The 26,248-nt window shown below is 40.2% G+C and overlaps 1 protein-coding gene across 1 annotated transcript; it reads left to right on the top strand.

The window, feature by feature from the left end:
* Positions 1-464: 464 nt before the first annotated feature.
* Positions 465-26,248, top strand: rad50 (RAD50 homolog, double strand break repair protein). Its single transcript, XM_047607837.1, has 28 exons — positions 465-555; positions 1,605-1,742; positions 2,054-2,137; positions 2,260-2,411; positions 2,490-2,675; positions 2,842-3,046; positions 3,180-3,308; positions 4,618-4,783; positions 5,346-5,404; positions 5,941-6,075; positions 7,551-7,757; positions 7,848-8,030; positions 8,139-8,296; positions 8,392-8,567; positions 9,915-10,152; positions 12,041-12,230; positions 12,900-13,026; positions 13,154-13,347; positions 14,104-14,214; positions 15,595-15,687; positions 15,786-15,899; positions 16,276-16,403; positions 16,501-16,602; positions 17,095-17,217; positions 23,082-23,167; positions 23,256-23,398; positions 24,158-24,291; positions 25,617-26,248. Exons 2-28 carry the CDS (start codon positions 1,614-1,616, stop codon positions 25,801-25,803), a joined length of 3,939 nt encoding a protein of 1,312 aa, XP_047463793.1. The 5' UTR covers positions 465-555; positions 1,605-1,613; the 3' UTR covers positions 25,804-26,248.

The raw sequence follows: 26,248 nt of genomic DNA, 5'->3' as shown, positions 1-26,248 counted from the left end.
TAAAGTCTGCACAGGTAACATACTTTCACTCAAGGTGGATTAAGCAATGCGTGAATGTGCACTTCAGCACGCGTGTGTTACGGAAGGTGTTAAATTAGTAGCACAGTTTAGTCATAAAGATAAAACAGATTCCAAGAAGAGCCCGTGTAAACCATGATTTTATCTGATTTTACTGGTTAGTTCTGTTGTATATAACCACAGAAGGGTACAAGCTGCGGCCACAGATTTGGAATTCATAGAGGAGAATCTGGGGTTTGTACTCGTCATTCGCCCCAATTGTGGCACGTCCATTTTTATCGTGTCATAACGAAGTCACTGCGTAAGTCGACACGCGTGTCGTGGGTCCACAAACAAACTATTTAACCGCAGAGAATAAACAACTGTATAAATTAAGTGAGAATCGCCGTTCTATGCCTTCTGATTCTATGTCCCCGTTCCTCATCCCGGAAGTTGATTTCTGGTAAGCTCCTCCTCCTCCTCTCACGTTGCTCTCCAACCAAAGCGCGAAAAGTGGAGTTTCACATCTCAGCAGCGCAGGGATAGGAACCACATCAGGTGAATTAACTTCACAGTATACACCTATATCCAAGCACTGAATGACATCCGTTGTTGTGTTACTCTACGGCCGCGTACTCTGTAAGTTCCGGCTAAACGCTGCAGCTAGCATGATAGCCACAAGTTAGCCGCTAGCAGCCTGAGTTGTCAGGCATGTAAACACCGTTAGCTTTTCAGATTTTCAATTCATTCTTTATGTACATATAGAGTCAATAAGATTACAGACGGTCTCAAAATGCTTTACAAAATCCGGTCTGAAGCCTTCACAGTAAACAAAAAGACGACGGTGGCAAAGAAAAACTACGTTTTAGACTTCTTAAATGAAACAGCTCGGAGATAAAAAAAAAAAATAAATAAATACATGTTATCAAGATGAAATGAAGAAACGATGGCAATTACGGCTCATTTATTTTTTTTACACATTTAATCGTATTTAAACGTATTTAATAAACTGCTATGTAATATCAAAACCAGTGCAAACTGTTACCGTAATAACTGTAGTCAGGGCGCAACATGCTCACTAGCGGTTCCCATCCAGCTGCCGTAATAACTGTTAGTGTAGTCTGTGCGCAACATTTTTTTTTCCATTCATAAAAGGTTGAAACTTGGGGAAGTGCTTTTACGGTCGCCCTGGTAAAGACAGAAAAAGTGAGAGAACAGTAGGAGAAAGGAGATAAACATACATCTGACTTAAGAAAATACGTAGAATCTGAGGATGATACAAATTCAAGATGTAGCTGATGATTACACATGTACAGGTACAGAGCAATGGAAAGCAGTTTAGCATAAAAACAGAAGTGCATTAAACCGTAAGTGCATAAATAGTGTGGGATATAAGCAGTATTTTTTATAGCATATGGACAATATTTGCAGATGAAAACCTGTGTACAGGTGAGTGAGCACTAACAGTGCAGAAGTAATAACTAGTAGTAGTAGCACAAAATTGCATGATGAGTAATAGATAAGAAAGAAGAGGACAAGAGCTCTGTGCTATTCGCTGTTTCCATATGTTCTGAAATTGTACCCGTGTTTTCTGCTCTCTCTTTCAGGAAGCCAAAATGTCAAAGATAGACAAAATGAGCATCCTTGGGGTGAGGAGCTTTGGGATAGAGGATAAAGACAAACAAGTCATATCTTTCTTCACTCCTCTGACAGTTCTGGTTGGACCCAATGGAGCAGGGAAAACGGTACGAGGAGATTTAAAGGTCGACTGTGAAGCGCGACCAGTGGAGGATGAACAAGATGTTCGTCAGTGTCTTTGACAGGAGCCAGCGGCTTCACGTTTTAGACACATGGATTCCCAATTTAAAGTCTTAAATATGAGCATATTTTGCATTGAAGCTCTTAAATTACATTTAATCAAGTCTTAAATACATATGTCCATTTATTGCCGCTTCATTTGACAGTATTTTCCTTCCTTTTCCTACTTGGTGTAGGTCTTAACTTGTTCAAACCTGCAGAAACCCTGTGGAACATTTTCTGTCTTTGTTGTTTTCAGACTATTATTGAATGCCTTAAGTATGCAACATCAGGAGAACTCCCCCCTGGATCTAAAGGAGGAGCTTTCGTTCATGATCCAAAGGTGAGTTTGTCTGATTGAAAAAAAGTGTTTAGTTTGAAGTGATTATTCTGTGAAGTTTAATACATTTCACAATAGCTGAGGGGCTCTTTGCGCTTGTAAAAGTGACGCTGTGTGATTTGCAGGACGCCCATGAGACAGACGTACGAGCGCAGATTCGACTTTTATTCTCAGACGTCAACGGAGATAAAGTCACGATCCATCGCTCCATGTCCTGCACGCAGAAGGCGAAAAACTACTCCTTCAAAAGCTTAGAGCAAGTCATCACAAGAATGAAGTGAGTCACCGATTAAAGTTTTTGACGTGTTGTTGTCCTGCAAAGCTTCTGTAAATTGTTATTGTCTAACTCTTGCAGGGACGGCGAGAAAGTGAGTTTGTCTTCTAAGTGCGGTGAGCTGGACCGGGAAATGATTTCCTCGCTCGGTGTATCGAAGCCGGTCCTGAACCACGTCATCTTCTGTCACCAAGAAGAGTCCAACTGGCCCCTTAGTGAAGGCAAAGCTCTCAAAGACAAGTTTGACTCCATCTTCGCTGCAACCAAGTAAATCCAACACGTTGTTAATCCAAACCATTTATATAGGTGGGTGTGAAAAATGCTGTCAACTAAGAATGCTTTCAGCATTTATCCACACCGGCCTTAAACGTTTGCACGGTATATATGTATTTATTTTAATCTGCATGCATCATTTCGATGTTTTCCTCTGCAGGTACATTAAAGCTCTGGAAACGATGCGTCAGCTGCGTCTCAAACAGAGTCACACGGTCAAAGAGTGTCAGGTGGAGCTGCGCTACCTGAAGCAGAACAAGGAGAAGGCGCAGCAGATCAGAGAGACCGTGGCCACTAAGGAGGCTCAGCTGATGGCTTCAAGAGACAGCGTCCAGCAGATAGAGAACCAGATTGATCCGCTTGAGGTGGGATTCTTAAAATCATAACTTTATTTTTGTCCAAATCAGGAAACACGCAGAGACAGTGCACAGTAATGTGTACTAAAAACAGCAGAAACATCCTTTGTGTTATTCTTTACTTTTATAATAATGTTTTCAGAATCGTTTGATGGACATTGACGGTAAATTGGGGAAAGTGGTGACGCTGGACAATGACATCAAGGCTTTAGACAGCAGGAAGAAACAGATGGAGGAGGACAACAAGGAGCTGGAGGAAACAATGGAACAGGTAACACAAAACAACACAATGCAAAGATCAAATCAAATCAAACTTTATTGTTACATGTGGATGTGACACAAAGTGGTTCCTATGGATTAAAAACCACATACAAACAGACACAAGAAAGGTTGATCTGAAGCTAAACTCTCATTGGTTGGTGTCGATTTCTGACGACGTGATTGGTTCTAAAGTGACCAGATATTCTGCCTCTAGTCTGAGTTTATCTGAGAGGGACATTTAAAAATGCAGAGAAGTCTGATATAAGAAGAAAATTACAGCTCAGATTAGTAAGAAAAGTCAAAGAAAAGCCAGATGAAGGAGAGGAGACGGGAAGTCAGACTCATCTGAGTTCATCCGGACGTAAACTGTCTCTGGTAAAAGGAGATGAAGGTGGAGACGATCAGAAATGGATCATTATTCATGTTTCACACTAGAATGAACTTTACATGATTTTACAATGTAAAACTTTCTGCTGCTCTGAGCCAGAAATCTCCACTTCAGTCGCTCTGACACAAACCAAACTTAAAACATTTATTCCTAACTACATCCTGCAGGTATTTACAGAGGAGATTTATCATATATCATTCAGAGCCTGATTTATAGAACATTTTACTTCTAAAAACATGTCAAATATTGTTATTTTTTTGGACTGTTGAAAGTATTTTGTGATTAATGGAGCGATACAAATAAATATCCAACATTCCCTCTGTAAATACCTGGAAATCTAATATGTTAACGAAAAGAAACAAGAATTTTGAACCTCACTTTATCCATTATTCAGATTTGTGTTCTGGAAATATGTGCAAATTAGTGCATATTTAAGTAGATAACTCCTCATTTACATATTTAAATATAAGTTCACAGAAAACTTGTAATACAAAAAAAATATTGTATTTATGTAAGTAATAAACTGGAGGAGTTTCATGGTGATATCTGTCTAACCCTATTCACCTGTAGAGTCTGGCCTTAAGTATGCATTTAAATTTAAAATAATTTAATAATCTGAAATTGTATAAAATGAAATGCAGGAACAAAGACGACTGAGGTTAGAAGTGGAGACGACACATCTTCTAATTTGTTTCTCTGTTGGTGGTTTTATTCACCTCAGCACCTGCTCCGTAGCACTCGAGCCTCCACTTATAGCGACATACAGATGGTGAATGAGGCTGTTGTAAATGTGCAGTGTGAAGCCGATCCATTATTGTCACTGTACTCGCTGGTATCGCTTGATTACGGTGGGCCCATATGTTGTTTGCTCGCTGGTTTCCCTCGGTTTTCTGAGTCGTACTCACCGAGCAGCTGTGTGCGTGTTTGGCAGGTTTTCCAGGGTTCGGACGAGCAGCTGCAGGAGATTTACCAGAACCACCAGAGGACGGTGAGGGAGAAGGAGAAGAGGCTGACGGAGTGCACGAAGGAGCTGGAGCGAGCCGGACGAGAGTGTCAGAGGCTCAACAGGGTGAAGGCCGATCTCCTGGTGGAACAAGGTTCACACACACATGCACCACAGAAGCTTTTAAATTCACCCAGAATCACATTTTAACTGAATTTAAACCGTGCAGCCTGAAGTACAAAGGGGTCAAAGGGGGTCCAACTTTTTACTAGCAAGGTTTACCTAATAAAGTGAGTGCATGTTCCATTCTTTATTTACTTGGAGTAGATCTGGAAACATTTCCAGTAAGGAGGCTGTACTTTGATCATGAATAAAGATCCATGTTGGTTTGATATAAAATTAGCTCCTGACGCTTCCTCTAATTTAGTTCAGTTCAGATTCATTGATATGCAGAAGGAAATTAATTTGCCAGCAGACATCACATGACATCAACAGAGCACAATGACCACAATAAAAGGAAATAAATACTACTAATAAAAATACTACTAATAAAACATGACTCATTAAAGTGCAAACAATGTATAAAGTGCATAGTAATAAATGAGAAGTAAAAACTATGTGTACAGACAAAACAGACAAACCTAGTCCAGAAACTTAAGCTTTGCCGGACGGAGTGAGACGTGATTTATTGTTTTATTATTATTTCATTGTTTCAGGTCGTCTCCAGCTGGAATCTGATCGTCACACTCAAAACACCAAGAGCCGCGATAGTCTGGTGAGAACCTGCTTTAACCTGATGCTTGATCAGATCGTGTGACGTTTTCAGCTTCACTCGAAAGTGAAACTCGGCACCGGTTTGTGTTTGACATTGAGAGACCGTGAAAAAAACAAAGATATGATAGTTTTGATTTGATTGTACGGCCGAGTTTGTTCATAGTTTGAAATATTTGTGCAGAGTTGATTACATCTCAGTTTGACGTCTTATTTTACATTTGAAATATTTAATACGAAGCCCTGATGTAGATTAGAATTACATCAAATTGTTTTTTATAGTAATAAATAGTATATTTTCTCTATTCAGATTTGATGATATTTGGATGTTTTTGGGACCAATATGTTTATAAATTGGGTTAAAGAAAAAGAAAATGTATATATATAAATAAGTCAGATGATGGAGGTGAATTTCTGCTGTCATGGTGTGGGAAACTTTTTCTCATGTGATATTTAAAGGCAAAGTATTATTTTTTATTATTATTTTTGTGTGCTGCTTAATGCTAATGAGAGAAAAACTCACACATCTCCGTCTGGCAGGTGCGCTCTTTGTCATCCTTTCTGGAGATGGAGGGATACGACCGGCCGCCCTTCAGCGCTCTGCAGCTGGAGAGTTTTAATCGACACGTCGCCCAGAGACTGGAGCAGGAGAAGGAGACGGCTGAGCAGGTTATGGTAAGAAATGCTCGGGTTGATTCTAAAACAGCAGCTGTTTAAGATCCTCGTCTTAAAGGTGTGTTTTCTGTCTGACGCATGAATTCATTCATTTATTAAAGAAACAGTTAAAAGCAGAAAGAAAACAACCGATAATTAGTGTCTGAACAGGAGTAGGTTTTAGTACAACTTATACTTTCCCTAATCAGGACGCATTTTTAAGTCAAAAATGTTTGTGCTCCACCTCCGTCCCCATAAATACAGCGGCCATATAAAGCTTTAATATTATTTAAGATGACTGAACTGAATCCTTTTAATTCTCTGTTGCTAGGCAGATATCCATCTTTACTCTCCAGTTTCAGTGTGCAAGTACAAAGTGGTCTGATAACAACAATCATTGGCTTCTCACATGTCCAATACTTGAAGGAATAAATGAAACTAAATAATGAAAAGAAAATTATTCTCACTTATTTATAAATAAATGGAGACAAAAAGTTTCAAAGCTTCAAATGAGTCATGAAAACTGAAAAAAAAAAAATTTTTTTAATTGATTTAAATTGGTACTTTGTTGCAAACCCATCAAATCCTGATAATTATATTTTCGCGATATCAACAAAAATGTAAATAATAATGGCAAAATCCGGGAAATGCAGCTTTAACTTTATTTATGTTGTTTCTTCTTTTTTTGGGAGATGAATTACACTCAAAATAACAGCAGAACGGAAGAAAACGGGGACAGATGTGGCACTGGATCATTTACACCAGGAGTGCCCATGTTCTTCCCAGTGGAGGACTGAAATTGAATCTGGGGGAGGGTCGTGGGCCAAAATGTTAATTTTGTTAAGTTAAATATGGTTATATGTAGCATGCATGTGAAAAAAAACACTATCACAAATTAATTATGAAAAATGAATGACACTGAGTAATTGTGCTTCACATTTATGTTCAAAAAATGACGCATAAACATTTATCTCACTTCTTTAAATAAGAAAAATAATTGAAGAACTCTGAAATATTTGAAGACAGACATGGATCATTGCCAGACCTTGGACCTTTATCTTCAAATATAAAGACATTTAGTGCAATAAATAAAATAACATGGGACAAAACATGCCCCCATTACTCATACAGACTTTAGCCATACAACACACACTGCGGTGGAACCGACCTTAGTAAAACAAATAATCGCTTTCACAACTTTTTATTTTTTATTTTCGTCTGTGTGCTACTGTCTATCACGCTCCATCTGCATCCTCTCAGTAGCTGCTGCTCTTCTTCACCTCACAAGAGTTGAGCTGGTGGGAGCTCAACAGCGCCACCCCACCATCAATGTATCCCAATAGTATTTTCTGGTCAGGAGTGGAACTGCACCAATAAAAAATATCCAATGATGCAGGAAGTTTTGGCCAGAATTTACACAATATTATCATATGCACATTTTTAACACGATATTGAAATTTCATTATTTAATACCACGATTATCTCCTTCTCTTTAGGCAGACCTGCAGGAAAAGGAGCAGCAGAAGCAGCAGTCTATCGACGACATGAGGGACAAGAAGACCGGCCTGGAGAGCACAGTGAGTTTAAAGAGAGACCTGCAGGGAAAGAAGCAACAAGAGCTGAGGAACATCCGGGCCGACCTGCAGAGGCTGGAGGGTTCGTCTACTCGGCTGCAAGAACTGGAAAACGAATTGGCCAAAGCGGTGAGAAAATGCACGTCTGTTTATTTATTTATTTATTTCCTTTCTATGATGCGTCCCTTAAAACCCGGTTTGCTTGTCTTTTCCTCTCAGGAGCGTGAGCTGCAGGCCGCGGTGCAGAACTCCAATGTGGAGGAGCTGAAGGCCGAGGTGGTGGAGCTCCAGAGAGAAAAGGCCGAACTCGACCGCACGCAGAGAAACCTCGACCAAGAGATGGAAATGCTCAACACGCACACAACTGCACGCACGCAGATGGACATGCTGAAAAAGGACAAGGTAAGTGTGTAAACCACAGTCATCCCCTTTCTCTGCTCAGTAACCCTGAGTGGAAATCTTTCCTCTTCTTTCTTACCTCCTCTCATCTTCCCTGTTTCTTACGCCCAGACGGAGAAGGAGGAGCAGGTACGTAAGATCAAGTCTCGTCACAGCGAGGATCTGGTGTCTCTGCTGGGCCACTTCCCCAATAAGAGAGAGCTGGAGGATTGGATCTACTCCAAGTCCAAGGAAATCAACAGCACCAGGGACAGACTCGCAAAACTCAAGTTAGAATTTATTTTTTTTTATTATTATTATAATCACGTTAAACAGGACAAAATCTTTTACAGATGTGTTATGTTGTGTTTTGCATTAATTTCAGTAAAGACTTGGCGTCGAGTGAGCAGAATAAAAGCCACACTGCTGCTGAGCTGCGTAAGAAGGAGCAGCAATTAGCTCGGGACGAAGAGAAGTTCTTCAATGTGTGTGGAAGTCAGGATCTAGAACAAGACCTGAGCAAACTGCAAGAAGACCTGGAGAAAGTGTCCAAACAGAGAGGTAAATGACATCTTACCATGTTTTATAACGTTGTTTAGATTTCAGGAAGTGTTTAGAAACAATATAAAGTCTTCTCCACTAGGTGGAGCGAGAACCTCATATGATTCAGAGCCGTATATTAGAGAGAGTCTGTTTAACCCTAATCATGGCGCCATGTTTGTTACATCAGAGGTTAGATTCTACAGTGTAACTAGTTATTAATGTTATTAATATGTAAAAGGTCCTCACTTAAATATCCCAGTGTCTCCTTCCTGTAAATATCTTAAATGAGCTGTAAAAAGCTTTGTAGCCCAATCACCTCATCAGTCATGGAGCTGTGTTTACCTTCTCCTCAGTCTCCGTGTTCATCCATCACCGTTAAAAGGTGGAAATTACTCAGAAAAATTAGAAATACTATTAAACTAGTCTCACTGTTATTTAGTATTAGCATTATAGCATTAGCATGCTAGCTATAGTAACTTAGTAGTAACTGAGGTAAAGTTACGTGTCAGTTAAATGTGTTTATCTACATGGACATAAATTACATGAACACATGGGTTTCACAGTATATATGAGGCTAGCTGCTATTTTTCTAAGCCTTCAGTCTAGATAACTAGCTAGCATAAGGCTAGCATAAGGCTAGGCTAACTTCAAACTTCATTTGTAAAGTGAACTGAATCAACTTTATTTTTCTTCCAACCTTTGTTCTGGTACTGGTTGGCTTCACCAGTCAGAGAAACAAAAGTTAACATTTTAATTAAACATTTTAAATGAATCTTAAATTAAATGCCAGTATTTTAATTAATTACTTGAATAGAATAAAGAATCTAAAGAAATAACAGCTGATCCACTGGCCTGAAGATCAATCCATATTTAACATTTAATTTCATTCATTTTAACATTTGACAGAACTTTAACATGTTTAACTTTGTTTTCCCTTTTGTATTTTATTCTTTTAATTTATCAAACTCAAAATGAAACATCACACATTCATCAAAAAGTCTGTGAAGTCAATGCTGCCACGTGTTCCTAAACGCAATCTAACCAGCAGTTAAACGTGAACTTGAACGCAGCGCTTCAAACAACAAGAAAGTAAATAAAAAATTTCATTGGACTGAACCCACGAGTAAACTTCTACTATCTCAAGTTTGTTTGAATGACGGAGGAGATCCAGCAGCTGGTTATCTACCCTGATGCACTCTGGGAAGTGTAGTCCTACGATCCAAGTAGTGTTGAAAATATGGAAACGCTCCTTCCCTGAGATTCAGCTCAACAAAAGTCATGCATGTGATCATTTTGGCACATGGCCTAACGTACTGTACATTTATGAATTTATTTATTTATTTCTGTTTTATCTGCCCGGTGAAGCCATGCTCGCTGGAGCCACAGCAGTGTACACCCAGTTCATCAGTCAGCTGACGGAGGAGAGGGAGCCCTGCTGCCCCGTGTGCCAGCGAACGTTCCCCTCAGAGTCGGACCTGGAGGAAGTGATCAGCGGCATGCAGTCCAAGCTACGCCTGGTCCCGGACAAACTGAAGAACACGGAGCAGGACCTGAAGAGGAAGGAGGGCAAGAGGGATGAGATGATGTCCCTCAGGCCTGTGAGGTACGATAGGGCAGCCACAACATTATGACCACTGACAGGAGTAGTGAATAACATTAACATTAACATTTATTCCCCCAGCTGGAGCAAAAACACTGCAGGTTTTCTTAAATTCTCCAAGTCACTCTAATCCCAAACTAATACAGTTAATCACTAATTATGGCTCTTTCTCTGGATACAAAGTTAAACTTTCCCAAAGTGACACATAAGCCCTATTCACTCAGGACTAGTTTTTTATTTGGGGACCTCTGGTAATTTCTGATAATAATGGAGGTCGCCTGTAATGTTAATCACACATATCCATGATTTGTAAAGTAAAAATGACGCCATAAATTGCCTCAACCATAATTCTCGTAACACAGATCCTCTGATAAAACTAATCCAGTGCAAATCGACATCTCTCTTGATTTGCATTTTGTCTCTTGAGAGTCATGAAGGATGTGCTATAATTCAAAGTTTGGACAGATTTTAGAGCTCAAAGTCGAGATATCGCTGAACTATTCACCCGTTTAGACGAATTAAACCATTAAATCATCCGTTAATGTGTTCATCTGTGAAGGTGGAGCTGATTTAAATGTCGCTAGGACGTTGGTAATTCCTTCCTCGAGATAAATATTTTTAAAAATATATTTTTATCATCTGTTATAATCTGTCTCTGACACACTGTGTGAGTGAGACGGGAAGTAGCAGAGCCACGACAAAAGATTTGTGAATTTGAGTAAAACACAGAGTTAGTTTATTTTGGTGAATGCGCCACATGAAACACAGACACAGGACGTCCTCAGGTAAAACTAATCCCGCGTGTGAATACGGTTTATGTCTCTTCGTAGCTCATCTAGAGTAGAGTCTAACCTCTCACAAACTTTTTGATGGTCCCCAGAAGGTTTCTCTTAAAGCTGTTAAATACAGTTTCCCATTCCTTAAAATGCAAGTTTAAATTGAAGAATACTTGAGTCCCTGCAAATGGCTTTAGATGGATTTATGGACCTTCTCTTTTCGAGAACAGATCATATGAAGTCTGCTCCACTAGATGGCGCTAGAGTCTCACATCAGTTAGATTTTATCTCTGGATCTTTTTCTGTCTCTTCATGTCGGGTGTGGAGTGACACAGCAGCCTCTGTTTTTATTATATTAAATAATAATAGTTATTATATTAAATCCAACATTTAAAATCTTTACAGCTTGAAAGGTTGAAAGGTTGATATTCAGAGAAAGAAACAGCCGAGTCTTACAAACGCTATCTTTCTATTTCTAATTGAGGTGGTTCAAGCTTCTATCAACTGGCGTAACTTCAGTGGTTGAAATTAATATGAAATCAGATGAAGTCGTTTTATTTTTGCAAACATTAAAAAAGCCCAGTGCTACAAGAAATAAAAAAAAAACAAAAGAAATCAGTAGTGCTTCAGCTGGTATGCGGTTGCTGCTATGACCTCCAGAGTGACAGACGCTTCCAGCCACAACCACAGAAAAAATGAAGACGAAAATGTTACAGGGGCGGATTTTCTAGGTAGTAAGTGTCTGAATGACACGTGGCAGCTCATTGACGAGAAGCGTTACAGGACCCACGTCAGTGTTTGACTCTCTGGTCTGGGAATACCGTGTTATTAAGAAAACCACTAACACCAGACTCTTTCTTTCTTTCTTTTTTTAATTTAAATGTACGTAGTTTAATGTCTCAGTTTACTCTGAACTGAAAGCATAGATGAAATAAACATGGAATCAATATATAACCCACACACATATAAAACACACGTGTGAAATTCTTTCTTTATAAAACGGAATTCAAATACTTCTGAGAAAGTTCTTCCTAGAAACGTGTGTCGCTTGTAGGTTAAAGTTATGAATTCAGTATCAACTCAAAGCACATTTCCTTCCCTGTCTCGTCCCGCAGACAGTCCATTGTGCAGTGCCAGGAGAAGGAGCTGCCCGAGTTGAGGAACCGCCTGCAGACCGTGAACAGAGAAATCGAGAGGTTGAAGGGAGACGTGGAAGAGCAGGAGACTCTGCTCGGTACCTTGATGTCTGAGGAGGAGACGGCCAAAGCCTGTTTGCAGGACATTTCTCTCATGGACAGATACCTGGTACCGTCCTCCTGTCGGCCTCAGCCTAGACTCCACATTTAATAAACTTCCATTCCATTTTGCAAAAATAGCTCTTAATTTCTTTTCTTGAATTCCTTAATGCACCGATCAGCCACAACATTATGACCACTGATAGGAGACGCAAAAACATCTTGTGACAATTCAGTGTTCTGTTGGGAAACTTTTCTTTTGGACCTGGTGTTCATTCATGTGGATGTTACTTAGACACGTAACCCCCACCTAGACCCGGACCAGCCCCCCAACACCCAACCCCATAGCAATGACTCTCCCCCAGCAGGAAGCAGCCTGACACAGACACAAACACAAAAACGCTTTAGGAACAACTCAAAAAAACACGAAGAACAGCACCTGGCCTCCAAATTCACTAGATCCCAAACTGATCAAGTATCTGTGGGATGACCTACAGAGGCCCCTCCCCTCAAACACCCCCCCTCCCCAATACATTACAGTATATGAGTCTGAATCAATGTGCATCTAAACTGACACTTGTTGTAAAGCTGTATCCTGGTTTTATATTTTCCTCTTTCTGTCTCCGTCCCCTTTTCTTCCCGTTAGAACCTTCTTCTTTTTTTTTCATGTCATTTATTAAGTCTCTGACATTTCCACATGTCCGTCCCTTTTTATAACTGTCTGTTTTTGTCTTTCCAGATGGACCTTAAAGAAGTGGAGCGTAAAATAGCTCAGCAGGCCGCCAAACTCCAGGGAGTGGACCTGACCAGAACCATCCAGCAAGTCAGTCAGGAGAAACAAGAAACTCAGCACAAGCTTGACACCAGTAAGACAACAACACACATGTCAATTAAAGTCTCTTCTGTGATGTGCTCCTCTACTTTCACTATTTAGATCCAGACGCTGGTTCTGAGTATAGCTTCTCCTGCCTTTGCCTGTTTGCTAATTTTCAGCGTCCAGCAAGATGGAGCTGAAGCGTAAGCTGATCCAGGACCAGCAGGACCAGATCCAGGTGCTGAGAAGTGCCGTGAACGAGACGAAAGCGGAGAAGCTCCAGCTGAGCAGCGACATGCAGAGGCAGCAGCAGCTGGAGGAGCAGTGTGTGGAGTTCACCACCGAGATACAGGCGTTGACCAGGGACATCAGGGTACGTCCTGTCACGACGAGTCGAAATCTGAACCGAACCTGAGCAGATGATACATGACGGTTTAACTGAAGATGGATAAAAGGAAAAACAGAATTCGGCAAAGATTGTGACGAAGTTGGTCACTATAAATAACAATCGACCCATTCGACCTGAGAGCAAACGGACGCACTAGATGGTTGGACATCACCAACAGAAATTATAAATCCCTAGAAGATCAGACACTTCTCCGATTTCTTGGTGCAGGATCTGTTGTCATTTGGTGAAAACGTGCAAAACCACTGAAACAGCACAGAGGGAAAGAAAAATAAAATGTGTCATGATGTGATAACACTGTAATGATCACAGCATCACTTTCACTCTGCACTATCGTCGCACTTTCACTTGATTTATATCCGCTGTTGGCTAAGAACAGTATCAATAACAATACAATAATTATTATATTGTTATTATAATTAATAATATTGTTTAAGCAGATTCAAATGCATTAAAAACTCAAACATCACAGTTGCATTGTTCTAGTTTCCTCCACATCTGTAGCATCTAGCTAACGCCAACATCAGCTCTTTTACCGTTTGAATTACTACAACATCCTGTCACACAACCGCGCTTCACCCTGTTGTTTACCCACAGAAATGGCGCCGATTACCCAAAATGCATTGCGGCGTTTGCGAATGTGATGTCACCAGGATCATAATTCATCATTACTGGGTTCATTTTATTTTCAACGTGGTGTCCATTTTTTTTTTCTTCTCCCAGGAGGCAAAAGAGCAACTGTCGCCTCTGGCTGCTGCACTGGAGAAGCTGCAGCAGGAGAAACAGGAGCTGGTGGAACGTAAGAAGCAGAAGCATCAGGAAGGACAGGACAAGGTGGACACATCACCTTTTATCTCCTCTTTACTTTACCAGGGCTTGAAGTATTAAAGCACCGTGGTCTCTGGATCTCTGGTGTTTGATCCTGATTAAAAAAAAACAGATCAACATTTAACAGTGATGTGGGACATTGTCAGGGTGGAGCAGTCAGTTGATTTCATCTACCAATAAAATGAGAGTAACGCAGCTTTCCCTCTTCAAGCTAACATCACTAGCCAATCAGAAGTAGGGTGGGCTGCCGCTGATGCTGCATTCAAGATAACTTGGGAAAAACGAGCTCTGAGTTGTCAAACTCAGAAATTACTGCTTCCAAAACAAAAACAAATATCAGCTGCACATATTTAATGTTCAGCAAATGGTGACAATATGCCAAACTTATTTTTTCTCCTCCAAGTTAACCTGTAACATGAACGCTGTGATATCAGAAGTGCCTGTGTCTGAAATCCCTACTGCCCATGTATCATTTCACTATTTACTGAGCTCAGTCCCATCAGCTTTCATAACTTACAAGTTATTAACAACGCAATGATTTTGTAACAAATATGTGTGATGTTCATGAGACATAATTATGTTTAAAAAAAGTTTCAAAGATGTGTCTCACTAACAGCCACTAACAGTGGTGGCGCCACTCAAGATGCAGTGGTATCACTAAGGTTTGGGACACCACTACATAATGGTCCAAAATTGGCTCCTGTGTAGGGGACGATTTTGGACAGAGCCTGAATTTTCCGACTTGGGAGTTTTTGTGAAGGCATCATGTAAGCTGCCGTTTCTACATCTAAGTCACTGATGTCGTGAAGGTGGAGAGTAAATATAAGAAGCTAGGAGAATGTGTCCTAAGTTTTGCAATTTAGAAGAAAAGGTTTTTTTTCTGCTTTACTGTTTCTCTTGGAAACTCAGCAGTGTTCAGCCCCAAACTGTTTCATACTCTGCGTGGACTACATTTCATTCGTTTGTACTGATACTCTGTACCATGATGCTAACGGTGCTGATGCTAACAGTAGTAACCAGACTGATCTGGGTGCTTCATTTGGTGCCAGGTAGTTTTTAATTAGCTTAGCCTCCTTAGCTCTATTGCTGCAGTTTTCACCTGCATGGATGGAATTAAACCTTCAAAAAACATTTGTCAAAAGTTTGTCAGGACTTCACCTCAAAAGATGCGGACTGGTCAACCCCTTAAAAATAAAAAGACACCATTTTTAGACAAAGTTTGTATGTTTTGATTCTTTAAGCCCTGGTTTCAACAGTGCCAGTTTGTCTCCGGTATCAGATAAAACCTGAGATCCTTGTTTTCTCCTCCCGTTTTATTCTGTTTGCGTGACTTTAGAATGAATCTGCTCGTCTCAGTGTAGTCACCGTTGTGTGTCGTACCTACAGATCAACTCCATAAAAGACAGAGTGAAGTCAATCGGCTCCTTGGAAAGAGACATCAATAAATACGTCGACGACGGCAAAGACGAATACAAAGAGGTAAACTGCAGCGCCACCTTTCCTTTTTTATTTGTGCAACTTAATCATGATCTCCTTTCATATTAAAGGCTTAACTAAGGCGTTTATTGTTGTTGCAGCAAAAAGAGTCTGAGCTTCAAGAAACCAACACTCAGCTGCACGAGGCTGAGAAGCATAAAGAGAAGATTAATAAGGAGATGGGAAACATTCGTCAGGATATAGACACTCAGAAGGTACAGGCTCCTAAGAGTTTATTTTTGTCTTTCTGCATCTTTTGAAACTTACTAGTCTGAAAGCCAACCCAACACCATGCCTCTTGTTGTAAAATACATAGATGTCATAAAATCTCTTTGTTTGATTGGTTGTAAGACCATCAAGTTGCATGCAGAGGTGTTAAATCTCTGCATCACTTGAAACATGGACCTTAATTAAATCCAGAAGGCGTGTTAAACTTAAATTCTGATTAGAACTGAGCCTGGTTCTGTCAAGCTTACACCTCTTTTAAAGAAAGTTACCAGTTCAGTCTGTTGAAACGTACTTTTACTTCTACTTTCGCATCAGTTTGACAAGAACAGAGGTAAACATTGTGCATTTCTAACATTTCTCCAGGTCCAGGAGCGCTGGCTCCAGGACAACCTGACGCTGAGGAAGCGCATCGAGGAGTTGAAGGAAGTTGTGACTAAACGCGAGACGCTCATGAAAGAAATGGGCAACATGCAAGTGCGGCAGCTTCGCCAGTAAGATCACTGCACCGTTACCAATAAGCTCTTTGAATCTGCCCCAGTTTCTCCTGCATCAGCTGTGAAACCTTAATGTCTTTCCGTGATTGTCCAGGGAACGTCGTGAAGCGGAACATAAGCTGGAAGACTTGAAAAAGCAACGCAGTATTGCAGTGGGTCGACAGAGAGGCTTCGAAGAGGAGATAATGCATTACAGGTGATATATGCTGTTATATTATATTATATAATCTTGTCACACTATAATCTAAGGGTCTGTGATTGCACCTGGTTATGTGTTTTTATTGTGTGTCTTAGTTTGTCTTAGTAGCTGCTGGAAGAGGAGGGACAGGGACACATTAATGTGGACAAATCTTGGCTTAAAAAAAGACACGAAAAGTTGTTGAAGGTGTTTAATTAACACGTTAAGTACCAATATATTCCCTTCTTTCTCGAGTCTGCTCATCCGTAATGAAACACGATTCATTTAGATGAAAATGAATGATATTTAATCGCGATTAATCGAAATTAATCCAAAGCAACCCTGTGATTAATTAAAATTTTAAGCATTTTACAGCCTAATACATATATATGTGTATCTGTCTATAGACATATATTGATCTGTTATGAGTAACTGATTTTAGTGACTATCACAAAATAAAGTCAATAATATTGTAATATATTTTTTTCTCTTTGAATTGGTTTCTTATAGAAAAGAGCTACGAGAAGATCAGTACGACAAAGCTGACGAACGCTACAAAAACAAGATGATAACGATGAGGACCACAGAGCTGGTCATTAAAGACCTCGATCTCTACTACAAGGCTCTTGATCAGTAAGTTTTCTGCTAACATATGCACTCTTTACCACAAAAAGCCACCCTGTTAATCTTCTATTAACAAATGACTAACAAAGCAGAGGTTTTGTAAATAGCAATGTTACCTTATGCTATACCTTTTTTTGCATGGTGGTCGCACCTAAATGTTTAAGATCATCGAACAAATTGTTTGAAACACAGACTGTGTAGATTGTTAAATTAATGTTTTTTTATTATTAAGGTAAAACTAAATCCATACCTACATGGTCCTGTGTGAAAAAGTGATTGTCGCCCCTGTTAAAACATAATTGTGGACATTATGCAAAGATCCAAAGACATTCAGTAACAAATGAGAAAGAAAGTCGTTCAGATCTGTGAGTCTGGAAAAAGGTTATAAATCTATTTCTCAAGCTTTGGGACTCCAGTGAACCCCAGTGAGAGTCATTATCCACAAATGGAGGAAACGTAGAACAGTGGAGAACCTTCTCAGAAGCGACCGTCCGACTGAAATTACCCCAAGAGCTCAGAGACGACTCATCCAAGACGTCACAAAATACTCCACAACGACATCCAAAGACCTGGAGGTTCTCACTGAGTTCTACTCAGTAAAGGTCAGAGTTCATGACTCCACCATCAGAAATAGACTGGACTAAAATGGCCTCATGGTAGAGTTCAAGACCAGAACCACTGCTGAGCTACAAGAACAGAAAGACCAGAAAACTGATGAAAAATGATCCCAAGACTTTTGGGAAACTACTCTGTGGACTGACGAGACAAAAGTCTCAAAGGAAGGTGTGTGTCCCATTACATCTGGAGTAAAAGTAGAAAGTCATAGCAGCAGTAAACTATGGTGGTGTGATGGTCTGGGGCTGTTTTGCTGCTTCAGGACCTGGAAGACTTGCGCCATGAATTCTCCCTAAAAACCCTGAAGGAGAACGTCCGTCTATCTAGGGGGGAATCACTTTTTCACACAGGACCATGTAGGTTACCTTAATAATAATAAAAAAAGAATCTTCATTTAAAACTGCCTTTTGTATTTACTTGTGTTATATTTGTTTTATGATCTGAAACCTTTATGAGTGACACATAACAGAAGAAATCAGTAAGGAGACACTTTTTCACACCACTGTACCTGTTATCAGATTAATGTCTTTTCCCACAGACGTTTGAGATGCTCATGTGGGCATTTACGCAGACTGGTGACACAAACTGAAACAACTTACCGTGACGCATTTCAGGCTAAAGCTTCAGCTGTGATTATGATAAATTTTTTAATATAAATCTTACTTCACAAAGTAGAATAAGCATTTTAATTGCCTTTAAATATGCTTAAAATCTCAAAAACACAAGAAATACAAGCCCCATATGCATACCGTCATTCAAACCCATTTGTACTCTTGTGTATTATTTTACGTGAGTACTTTCTCTCGTAACCTGTGTAGTTTCAGTATCTTGCACAGTTTTGGGGTCATTGCATTGATCTCTTCACACGCTTAAACATTATGACCACCACCGTCATTTAAGGTTACGGTCGCTGTAGTTGGTATCTTGTCACAGTGACACAAATAAGCTCACGAGGTGGAAACCACAGAGCATGTCATTCACTTCACTGTAGTTTTCCTGTAATAGGCATCCATCCGCTGCCTTCCTTATAATAACTTTGAAATCAGGTCAGAACCACAAAGCTTTTGACATTGTCTGCTACAACATCACTGGCAACACCAGGAAGTGGTGGTAATTCTTCTGTGCAGCATTTCTTCTTTTAGTTCCTTGCCAGTCAAAGTGTCTGTACCAAGAAGTTGAGAACTTTCCTTCCCATTCTGACCTCTCTCTAGATCATCTGCATCAGGAGGGTTTTTGAGACACCAGACACCTCTTTGCTCCTCAACCATTTTAAATCAGTTATCTTGTCTCTGCAACACTTTGTTTAACCACGTCTCATCCGCTTGGCAGCATGTGTGCTACAAATTACTCACAAATCGTTTCTCAGATTCATCATGCCTCTTCACTTTTTGTGAAATATCAATGGTTTTTATGCCTCATCACAGAGGCCCTGTGTTACACCATGCTTCTTATCTTCAGACAAGATCTTTATTGCTTCTCGTGTTCCATGGAAACTGTGACTTGCTTAAAAATGTGCCACGAAGACTTTAACGAAGGCCTCCTAATTAGCAAAGATAATTAAAAACGGAGATTTATACCTCTTGATTTTACTGAAATCCTGCTAATCTGTCACTTACCTGATCACTTGATTTGCCTGCTAAGTGCAGATGTTTCTCTGAAACTGGTGCATTTTAAGAGAAGAAAAAAAAACTTTATCAAACTTTTATCGCCTACTTTTGATCACATCCTTCTCTGAATTAAAACCGACAGCGTGTCATGTGCATCGATGAGATTAAAGTAAGTCACTTAAATACATATGTGTTCGCAGTGTGATATTAATCATTAATTTGGGCGAACTGCAGGAATCTAAATTGTTGAGAATGCTGCTAATGTATTGGATCAGTGGGGTAAGACCTCAGTGAAAGATTACGAGTGATCGTTGCACGTTTCATTTTAATTGCAATTAAAACAAAGCCATAGAAAGGTTTACCCCTCTAGCTGTGAAATGCATTTCACATGTGATTGTGATTAGGGGTTTCTGCAAAAGCTGTGAGTTGAGTTTCTTTTGTGTAGGTGGACAGAGTCTAAACAGGTCATCAGTATTAATGACGTAAACTTGCACTTATCTCTTTCTTCCATCATAAAAAAAAAAAAGTAGCTTTGCTGCGTACGGCATCCAAAGGGTTAATCTACTTTTTGTCAACTGTTGGGAATTTCTTAGTTTTAGTAATGTGTTTCTTGTGACGTAGAGGATGATACGTTAAATTAGATGAAAGAATAAATAAATAAATGATGCACGGAGAAAATGCATTTATATTTTCCTCTGAATGTCCAAACTCAAGCAAAATATCATCACTTTTTCAACAATAGCACTTGAAGCTGCTCATCTAGACTCTTGAGAATGGAGTCAATAAAAGACAGCTAAGAATGAAAGCGCGATTAATTTGCAAAATGCAAAAAAAGTCTTGCATGCGCTCCCATGTATTATGGGACACAGGGTTTGGTCTCATGAAATGCGAGCACATTACTATCAGTGTCATCAAATGAACGGCTTCAGTGGCTTCAGAATGCCAATCGCACCGTTGGTTGTTGTGATAAAAATGCGCAAGTAGTTAAGGATCATCGGCAAAACATGAGAGGTGCACGTCCGCTACATGTTGATTTCTCACTGTTTAAGTTTCGACAGTTTGATTATAGAAAATTCATGTAGGTGCATGAAATGGGGGCTAAAGAAAAAGTGGCCCAGTGGAACAGCTTGATTTTGCCTGAAACGTTTGGGTTCGTGGTTTTCATCAGGGCTTTAATCATCAGTAAGTTCTTAGGTGACTGGAAATCTTCCAACGCCATCGTTTGGCTAGCCCCAATATGTGTGAATGCAAAATCTTGTGAATGCATTGAGGGAATTGGAGACTCGAATGTGGACTCATTAGGATTTGGTGGGAAAAGATCAAGACGTTCCTGCAGATCAGGCGTAACATTATGACCAATTTCCCTTTGGGTGACTCAAACATTCGACTTTTTCAAATTCCTTCCTTCGCTCTGTGTGTGAGCAGACCTGGACCGTAGAGACTCCATCTTGATTGGTAGCCCTCTCTGTGGTAATTCTAGGTATACCTGGCTATATGGATAATTATGACAAACACACCAAGGAAGTGTGAGCTCACTGTCACAGATACCATCTGAGAAGTAAGCAGCAGCATCATTTACCCATATGTGTGGGTTAGACTGCGCTGTTATCAAGATTGCAAACAAGCCTTTCAACTGACGAGCCAGGTCACAGTTTCTGTCTGAATACACAGAAAACGCTTTCATGGTAAGATGTTACGATTTTGGAGAGAAAATGAATCACTGACTCTGCAACAATTTGTGGGTGCACACAGGGCAAATCCCCGGCAAATGACGATGAGACTGACGAACAAATTCGGCTCCAAACTTACAATCTGTGCTTGTTTTTTCTTCTTTATTTGCTTTTTATTGCATTTTTATAACTTAAATCTAAATAATCTAAATGTGTTTTATTCTTTCTTGTTTGCAACAAATTGCAAACTTCTAGGATTCTTCTGATTTCACCAAAAAAACAAGAATAAAATATTATTATTTTAAATGTTTGAACGGGTTAGTGTTGTGTTGGATGGACTCATTGTCCAGCTGTTTACATTTGAAATGAAAGTGTTTTGACACACCAGTTATCGGTGACAACTTTCAGTGAGACTAGTCTATGATTAAATACCAAGATTTCATAACATTGATCGCGCATCGTGAGGCGTCGAGAAATTCTTTTAAGGTTTCAGCCTCGGCCCGATTTTATTGACCTACTTTCATATCATACGAGAAAAAAGAAACAACAGCAACTATTCTGACAGGATGTGTTGAAGAATAGCTCACACTTACAGCCCTGTATTAAAACAATGCAATGCTTTCTAACCTCACGAGACCCTGCGTCCTCATACGGGGACGTTAAGTTTTAAGTTTGTGGCAGATTATTCTGCTTCGTTTAGACTTTCATCCTCATAACTAGATACTAGTTGGTGTAAAAACAAAAAAACAATCACAAAAACAATGGCAGCGTCATTTCAGCTGATTCATTCTGCATCTGATCACGAAACGAAAGAGGACAAGATACAAAACCTCAAATTTTACAGTTTAAACCTGTTCGTTTATGCTTATTAACTTTTCTGGTTGAATATGAAACACAAATTCTACCAGTAGTAACGAGCTATAACTTCGCTAATTAGAAAGTGCTCGATTGAAGACATTGGGACTTCGTTGTTTGGGATCATCCTTTTGCACAGCAATGTTCAGATATAATTTTTTTTTTTTGAACAAAATTAACAGTTTTATGTTTCGTTACATATTGAGTGAAATAATTCCCGTGTCCACACATGAGGACATTTTTGTGTTTATAGTTCTTAAAACTGTGTAACTGCCGTAAATGTAAACATACTTACATACATGGGATTTCACCTGGGGACTGTATACGCACTCTTTGCAAATTTGCAGCGGAAAAATAAAAAGTATATAAAAAAAATGTCTGATCAAACAAAGATTTTTGGTTCATGTACGTTCTTTCTTATCTTGGGACTCAACAACAATTTCCCCGTTGGGGTCAACAAAGTTATCTTGAATCTTGTACGCGTGTCTTCTTATAGCCACAGTGAATGAGAGAAACTATTAAAATCTTTTTTGGACTCGAGCTCAAACTATTAGCAGATGTGTTAAAAAGGTTTTATGGGCTCAAATGTGAAAGTGCGATATTCTTTTGATCATGACCAAGGGTTTCGCCTCGCATGAGGGAAAAAAGAGGAAGTCACTGCCTTCGCTTCGTTGCACAGTCAATCATTTAAGTTTGGTATATTAGGTCAGATGAGTGGATAAGGAGACCTCTCATCCTCCTGTTTTCTTCCCTCGAGGCTCGTCGTCCTCTACTATATATGGGCTTCGTAGCTAGCGCTGTTTTACCGTTATCGCTGGGGTTTTGTAAACCACACAGGATTTCTTGCCAGTTTGCTAGATTATAGACAAAATGCTTCTCAGTACAGAGGAAAGCAACATCCAGCGGCCTCGCCACATATCTCCTATTATCAAAATCTATCGTTTTGTATCAATCGTAGTTCGATTAAGTTCACATAAACTTGTTTAATCCGCGTGAATTTTTTTTTTTTTTTAAATTATTATTATACTTTTAAATTATTTAATACAGGATGATGCACAATTTGCTTCATCTAATGAAGCAAACAATTATTTATTGTTAATTATCGGATCTTCCCCCCTTTACACAGAACCATCATGAAGTTCCACAGCATGAAGATGGACGAGATCAATAAGATCATCAGAGACCTGTGGCGCAGCACCTACAGGGGTCAAGGTGCATCTCGCTTTACAAAATAAATAAATTACTCTGTAGTAAGTTCTCATTCTGACCTCTTTTGCTTTTTCTTTTTTTTTGTTTTCAGACATTGAATACGTGGAGATCAGATCTGATGTGGATGAGAATTCGTCTGCTGGTGTCAAGAGGAGGGTTTACAACTACCGGGTAGTTATGGTGAAAGGAGACGCCGCTTTGGATATGAGAGGACGCTGCAGTGCTGGTCAAAAGGTGTTTATAAAAGAACAACAAAAAAAAGAGCCACAACATTATGACCACTGGCAGGAGAAGTAAATAACATATAAACCATCTTGTGACAATTCAGTGTTTCTGCTGGGAAACTTTTGGACCTGGTTTTCATTGGTGTGGATGTTACTTAGACATGTAGCCCCCAGCTAGACCAGACCAGACCAGACCAGACCGGACACCTCCCACGCCACCCCACAGCAATGACACTCCTTGACTGCAGCAGGATGCAGCTTGACACAGATTCACACAAAAAACGCTTTAGGAACAAATCTCGAAAAAACATGAACATCAAAAGGTGTTGACCTGACCTAAAAAAAAAGCTCCCTGTTTTGTTGCTGCACGTGTCTGAATCTAAACCACAGAGCGTGGACACTCCACACTGTACATAAGTCAACAGTCTGATAATTACACGAGGGAGACAAATGAATGTCCTAGAAACTTATCAGTGAAGCTCAAAGTTTGTTTTCCTGAACGCTAAGAGGGATGCGGTTTCAAAGAAGAACAGCACAAGATGTTGACCTGGTCTCCAAAATTACTAGATCCCCAACTGATCAAGTCCCCCCCCCCCCCCCCAAACAAGGCCCATTTCTTGATCTCTGATGAGTCACCACATGGGAGAACTGCACAATATTACTATTAAGGTGGTCATAATGTTACGCCTGATTGATGCATATTTTCCAATCGACGGATGAACGCGGGAAACATCGTCGTCATCGTTTCGTTCCTGTCTTGTGTGTCCAGGTGTTGGCGTCTCTGATCATCCGTCTGGCTCTGGCTGAGACCTTCTGTCTGAACTGTGGGATCCTGGCCCTGGATGAACCCACCACCAACCTGGACCGAGAGAACATCGAGTCGCTGGCACATGCCCTCGTAGAGTCAGTACACACCCGTGCATGCGTGTTTTTAACCACTGTTATTTATCACAATCTGCACTGGTTTATGCACCCTGTGGCCGATGCTGTGACCTTGAATCCAAACCTAAGTGTAGCCTGGATGCTAAGTCTCCACAATTGTAAAAAGTACGGCTGGACCGTCCCGAGGGGCGGGGCTTAGCTGGAAGCAAAACATGTCAAACACTACAGCCTGTAAACGCCAGTTAGCATATTTCAACGGACTGTTTTGTCCAGAAGAAAACATATATTTTAGAGAATACACTAATAAACTCACTCTCTGAGACCGTGAGTGTTATTTTAACAAGTTGACTCTGACTGATGGGACTATATTCACCGTCCTCTTACACTCTCACTCACTGGATGGACGATTTGACCAAATGAGGACACAGAGGGGACGAAGTCTGGTCTGTCTTTATCAAGTGAAGCCTCTAAAACAAAGATATTACAAGAAGTAAGAGGAACCACTGTGGAGGGGAATGTAGCAAAGCGCATTGTGTTGGCTAGCGGTTAGCATTAGCATTAATATGTGACAAGAATCTCCCAAATAACGATTAACTTAACTTAATTTCAGTCACGATTTATTGTAACCCACAATATTATCCAGGCTGAAACTGATGATGCATCACATGTTGATCTTATCTGATATCAAACGTGCGCTGCAGACAGAGATCGGTGTTGATGATAGTCTCGCTCAAATAATTTATTTTAGTCAAACGAAGTTGTCTGCGACTGGCAGTGACTGGTGTGCAGTAAGTTAGTGTTTCTGATTTTTTCGCTTTCGGCACCAAAAAACACAGCAAGGTGACATTTCCGTGGTTGACAGTGAGAGCGTTCGCCTCCAGCTTTTCTCTGTTTTGCCTCCAGCTAACGTCGTGACGTCACAGTGACGTAGACCGTGAAGGGGTCTGAACGCGGAATACAAAGCAGGGTGTAAAAATGTTTACGCGCCTTTAGGAATTTAAAGATCCTGAAAGGTTTTCACTGCAGCATGAATCTGCTGTTTGGTCCTGAACTAAAGGATTAGCTCTGCGCTGCGAGGCGGCTACAAGCGTGTGTGTGTTAGCACGTAATAGATTAGCAGGCGCAGTTCAGCAGTTCAGCGGGTCGGGGTGGTGTCAGTGGCGGCCCTCCCTGAGTGGTTGCAGGTTGTGGTGGCTCTCGGTGCGATGCTGTGCATGTGTGTGGGTCTGTACGTGGGGTTGGGCTTTATTGTTGCGATGCATTTTGAACTCATGTAAACTCTGAATCCTTAGCCTCGCATTGTGAAGGTGATAAACATATGTTGGTTCTTTTTCGTTCTTCTCCAGAATCATCAAGAGTCGCTCTCGGCAGCGTAACTTCCAGCTGCTGATCATCACCCACGACGAGGACTTCGTGGAGCTGCTGGGCCGCTCCAGCTACATCGAGCACTTCTACCGCATCCGCAAGAACCAGGACCAGAACTCTGAAATAACCAAGTGCAGCATCAGCTCCCTCTCGTCCTACCTCCACTGAGGAGGAGACGTCCTGTGATCAGCTCCTTTAGAATGTGCAGTAACGCTTTATCTTCTTGATTTAAATTCATTTAATTAAATTAAGTAAATCAAATTTCAAACCAAAGAGACGCCTTTAATACAATATGGCAGATTGTTATTACTATTTTTAGTAAACTTGCATCCGTTTCTGCAACAAGAACCAGGTTGATAAACGTACCTGCAAAATGTCATGTGACTCTAAAGCTTAGCATGCTAATCGTTAGCACAACCAGTTTGATGCATGTGTAACTTCTTAGTTTTTTTGTTATGGTGGTGACTCATAACTGCCTTTAATACAAGTGCACTAATGTTTATTGCACGCTCTGTTTGAAAGATAAAAAATAAATAAATATGTTGGACAGTGTTGTAATTTGCAGTCGCATCCTAATGTTTCAGCTGCTAATAAATGTTTTGAGGGAGTAAAA

This window comes from Mugil cephalus, chromosome 15 (genome assembly GCF_022458985.1).
Source record: "Mugil cephalus isolate CIBA_MC_2020 chromosome 15, CIBA_Mcephalus_1.1, whole genome shotgun sequence".
In the NCBI taxonomy this organism is placed as follows: domain Eukaryota; kingdom Metazoa; phylum Chordata; class Actinopteri; order Mugiliformes; family Mugilidae; genus Mugil; species Mugil cephalus.
Note: the sequence above shows the minus strand (reverse complement) of the source record. Positions and strands in the feature narration are given on the sequence as shown.